Genomic DNA, 5424 nt, shown 5'->3' on the forward strand with positions numbered 1-5424 from the left:
AAAAAAAAAAAAAAAAAGATTGCAATGCAACTCATTTAATCATTAAAACACTGATCCACTTGTCCTTTCCTTGAAAAGACAATTAATCAAATTAATTATCTGTATTCGCTTATGGAATATTTATTCTATATTAATATAGAGCAAAACATAAGGGTGATTTCTAATTTCTGTATTCATGTCTGGCACCATGGCATAGTTTAACTACTTTATCAATTTGTAAATGACTAAATAAGGGCTAAAACAATAAAAATATGATCTTAGCTTGAAATAAGTTAAGAATAGGGTTGTAATTATAATTGCTTTTTTAATCTGTGTACATATTTTAGGAGACAGCCAGACTATGTATATAATAAATATGTATATAATATACCAGTTATCACTGTAAAGCTGCTTTGACACAATCTGCATTGTAAAAAGCGCTATATAAATAAAGGTGACTTGACTTGACTATGGTTATTATTTAAGTGGAGAAATTATAGCGTTGAACTATAAGAAAAAATAATTCATTAAAAATAGCATTAAATTGTAGAGGTTATGATAAAGGCTACTGTTCTTGGAAAAATATAAGGAACATAGAACTGTAGAGCCCTTAAAAGGAACAGCCGGCCTTACAATTCATTCGGAATTAAAGGGGTCATGAAGTGAGAAATTAAATTTTCCTTGGTCTTTTGGCAAATAAGAGGTCTTTGTATCATTATTACATCCTGTAAGTTCCATAACTTAAAGCTGCAGTCCGTAAGTTTTGCCTCTTTGTCGCCATCTCTGTTTGAAACCTGCAATTGCAGTTGTTTGCGGAATTATCATCTTTATGTGGGTTGCGCATTGGCACGACTCCTCAGCACGGATGAATCTAATGTTTGCTGTCAGTCACCACACCGGTACTGTACTTTCAGAATCACAGATTGTAGTCTTGAAGTATGACCAAAGTAAGCATTTTCACCGGAAAAAGTAAGTAACAAATCTGCCACTTTTGTTCTGACCAACAGGAAAAAAAGCATTACAATAAATCGCGCTGCCAATGGTGATTAAATCTAACGATCGCTTAGCTCTGATCACGTCAAAGCGTGCAAATTATTATAATTGTTATACTTTGTTCTCAAATTGTTAATGTTAACAACATCAGTATTGCGTGACTATGTGTATTTAGTGTGCATTAGTGTTACCTGCAGATTACAATTTATGCACAGTCTAATCTCTAACATTATTTTGTCATAATGATAAGTTTGTTATAATGATAAGTTGTCATAATGATAAGTACAATATTTTGCCAAATGATAAGTTTAATTATTGCAGCTGCTGTGAGAAAAGGCTATAAATGATCCTCCTCACATGCGATATAACCTACTAGCTGTATTTAAACAGACGTGACGCAAAGACAAATGGCGACATGCTCGAATTTCCCGCGTTAAACCACCAGTACCACCCGAATTATAAAACATTATTACAAGCTTACCGTTGTGAATCGGGCTAAGGTAAGAGGATAGTTTTGAACACTGGCTGGTTATGTACTTTTTTTTTCTACTTTAATTTTTAACCAAAAAAAGTTATGGACAGCAGCTTTAAAATGTCCTTGTCATCAATAAAAAAGCATTTATATAACCAAGCTGTAAAAAAGCTTTGTTTGAAACAGAGGTGGCATGTGACATCACAATCATTTGCATACGACTGCCTCTGGAGCAAGACAACTACTCTTAAGCCCGGAACACACCAAGACGAACTAGTGCCGATGAAAGCAGACTGCGGGGTTGGCTTACGTCGGCAGCGTCTGGGTCCAAAGATGCCCTGACACACCAAACCGATGATCGACACCCGATGGCCAAGTAGCACGTCCGTTCTGCTCCTGCGTAAGAAGAAATGCCTTTCCGTACCAGCAGGTGGCAGTAGCTGAACAGCCAATCAGAATGATCAGATGGCCCGACTGACTGACAAACTCCGACGCCAATTCAAGGCCCTGTCCCAAATGGCACACTTCATGTGCACTTTCGGTCTTGTGAACTTACAATGGCCGCTGCGTGCGCGTGTCCTTTAAGTCCACAAGACCGTAAGGTGTCCCATTCGTCATTTAAGCTTAAAGAAGGGTGCTCGTGAGCGCCCCCTTTGCGGCTGCTATGCGCCCTCGATGCGCACTTCTGCTGAGCCCGCAAGACTGTGAGCTACGCAGAGGACTTTACCCGGCAGTCAAAGCAGCATTACGTTGTGAAAGTGCGGACTCAGAGAAGAAAGTGCTTCCATACACATCCATCCATCATAAACGTGTACTCCACAGCTCCGGGGGGTTAATAAAGTCTTTCTGAAGCGAAGCGATGTGGTTGTGAAAAAAAATATCCATATTTAACAAGTTATGAAGTAAAATATCTAGCTTCTGTTAGACCGCCTTCCCTATTCAACTTACAGAAAAAGTGTATGGAAATATGGATTTTTTTTTTTTTTTTTTTTTTTTTTAACACAAACGCATTGCTTCGCTTCAGAAGGCCTTTATTAACCCCCCGGAGCTGTGTGGAGTACACGTTTATGATGGATAGATGTGGATGGAGACACTTTCTTCAGCTCATACTTGATCCTCGTTCACTGTTCATCAGAAAGAAGAAAGTCATATACACCTAGGATGGCTTGAGGCTGATTAAAGCTTGGGCTAATTTTCATTTGAAAGTGAACTAATCCTTTAAATTCATAATGAATAATCCTAGTATTTTTACTTCAAATACTGATCTCTTTATAATGGCTGAAGCTGTCGATCATGTAGCGCAAGTTTATCTGGACAATGTCTTGCCAAAACCTCTGTTATAATGACGCTCTTACACCACATAATGAATCTCTTACTGTATTTAAATCGACTTTGCATTGTTAGTTACAGTGAAAGCATTTTGTGAGAGTGCGAAATTGCATTGCAAAGACGAGATCACTGCATTCACGCGATCAACAGAATGTCATCTGCTCAATGTTAATCACTGCAACCTTCCATGTGATAGAAATAGATATAAATATAATGCAATAATGAACATTTTTCACTATTTTTAATCTTGACTGCAGTAATAGTAAAAATGTTGTGAAAAAATATTCAAAAGGATTCCACGTTTCAATTGCAAACATGTCAGCCAATCACAGCAGTGGGTGTTTACACTGAAGTCTCACAGCAGACACGCCCCTTCGAACAGAGCATTCAAATAAGAGGCCTAAAATCAGGGTAGAAAATAGCCATTTATTTCTAAATTATGACAATTATTTGATGTAAAAATCATATTAACATTATTAGTGCACCTCAGGAAACATTAGAAAGTAATAAAAATCCATTTCATGACCCCTTTAATTGTTTGCTTTACTATGAAGCCATCTGTGTTTAGCTGAGTTAAAGAGTTTCTGATGGACCTTGTTGCTTCAGAATTACAGAAGGATAAAGTCATAGAAACTGTCAACCCAAGATCAACTTTGCATGAGTGAATGAACAGTTTTCTCTTCCACTCTCATTACCCACAACTGAGGTAACCCCCAATCGCTCCCTGGGTGCTGCAGCAAAAAAAAAAAAAAAAAAAAAAAACGGCTGCGGGTGTGTGTTCACGGTGTGTATGTGTGTGTTTAACTGCTGTGTGTGTGCACTTGCATGGGTGAAATGCAGAGCACAAAGTATGGGACAACACACTTGGCTTCACGTCACTTTCGGACTGTTAGATCATTATGATGTTGCATATCTGACTGTATATAAAGTTCTCTCATGCAGCTGTGAGCAGAGTGAATGGTGACCCTCTTAAAGAGGAGTTCAGAGGCCTTCTCGAACTTTAAGCCAAGACTTTTGGTGTTTTTTTGTCATTTTTAATGGTTTAACACAACATTTATTTTAAATGATTTTTATTCTTTCAACAGTAACACAAGATACACAAGACTGAACACAAGAGAAATACTAGGTTATTTGTGTCAGCCTTGTTTGATCTGGAGCCGGATTTTGAGAAGGAATGGAAAACAACTCCTCTTTCCACATTCTCACTGTCACGGCTCTGAATGAGTGGGACTGGACCAGCAGGATCATATTTTTTTCTATTGCACTTCCATGTTACCTTTTGACTGTTGTTCTGAATGCCACCTTGATTATGATTATTGCTTTTGAGAAAGCTCTGCATGAGCCGATGTACATTTTCTTGTGTAATCTCTGTGTTAATGATCTGTGTGGAACTACGGGGTTTTATCCCAGGGCCTTGGTGTATTTACTCACAGAAACAAATAGGATTTCATTTGAGGAATGCATTGTACAAGGTCTTGTCATCGTCGTTTATGCAGTTGGTGAATTCACAAATTTAAGTGTCATGGCGGTTGATAGATACATAGCGATATGTCGACCTTTACACTATCATAGTATTATGTCACCTTTCACTGTGCTAGGCCTGGTGACTTTTCTTTGGGCATTTCCTTGTTTTGCAAGTCTGTTAGCCATTTTATTGGCTATTAAAAACCCTATTTGCAGATATGACATAAATAAACTTTTCTGTGAAAACCTGTCCTTGGTGAATCTTGGATGCAGACAAGATATTTCCCAAGGGATTTTTAATGGATGGATGTATATCAGCATGTCTGTCTTAATTGGTTTGGTTCTGATTTCCTATTTTAAAATAATTCTAGCTTGTAGAAAATCTAAAGTAAATCAAGAGAAGTTCTTCAGCACGTGTATGCCACACTTGATTTCCTTTCTGAACTACATAGTCTGTTCCTTTTTTGATTCTTCCCAGACAGAATTAAGAACAAACACATTGTCTCATACTTTTTTGTCTGTTATATTCCTGACTATTCCCCCTTTTGTCAATCCTTTAATATATGGTATAAAATTAGCTCCAATCAGGGCAAAAATATTGTATATTTTCCGAAGTTCAAGGATTAAAAACATGTAGCATTCACTGTTATAAATAATTTAGTGCTGACTGCTTTTTGTGTCATTATGCGTCGCAGTGACGATTCATTAAAAGTGACAATGATAAAAGTTTTATTTTGAACTGCAGAAGCAAGCATGTGCTCATATAATGTTATTTAAACAGGATAATGTATTTTGAGTTGTGTTAAATGTACATGATTTAATGGCTAAGAAATATATGTATATTTATATCAAATGCTTATGCCTTAGCAGTTGACACTGCATATAACACATCTTTAATGCTATTAAAGTCAATAAAAAATGAATCAGGCTTGTATCACATGCATTAACACAGCAGTTAGTTTTCATTATACAGTGGATCTGTATTGAATGCTATGAACAATGATAACTGAATCTCAGACCAAAAAACGAATATTAATGTAACACTTTGATGCCATCTTCTGGTAAAAACCTAAATGCCACACAGGATATTTGTAAGATTATTGGCAAGCCATATTCTTTCATCATGATTTCACATGTCTAACTACTTCTGCTTCACTGCCTCCAACCAAAACACATCTAGCCAAATG

At 36.9% G+C, this 5424-nt stretch overlaps 1 protein-coding gene across 1 annotated transcript; it reads left to right on the forward strand.

The window, feature by feature from the left end:
• The first annotated feature begins 3947 nt into the window (after positions 1–3947).
• On the forward strand, positions 3948–4874 carry LOC127504356 (olfactory receptor-like protein OLF4). Its single transcript, XM_051878895.1, has one exon. It carries the CDS (start codon positions 3948–3950, stop codon positions 4872–4874), a length of 927 nt encoding a protein of 308 aa, XP_051734855.1.
• Positions 4875–5424: the final 550 nt, after the last annotated feature.

The sequence above is a fragment of the Ctenopharyngodon idella genome, chromosome 21 (assembly GCF_019924925.1).
Source record: "Ctenopharyngodon idella isolate HZGC_01 chromosome 21, HZGC01, whole genome shotgun sequence".
NCBI classification, from domain to species: domain Eukaryota; kingdom Metazoa; phylum Chordata; class Actinopteri; order Cypriniformes; family Xenocyprididae; genus Ctenopharyngodon; species Ctenopharyngodon idella.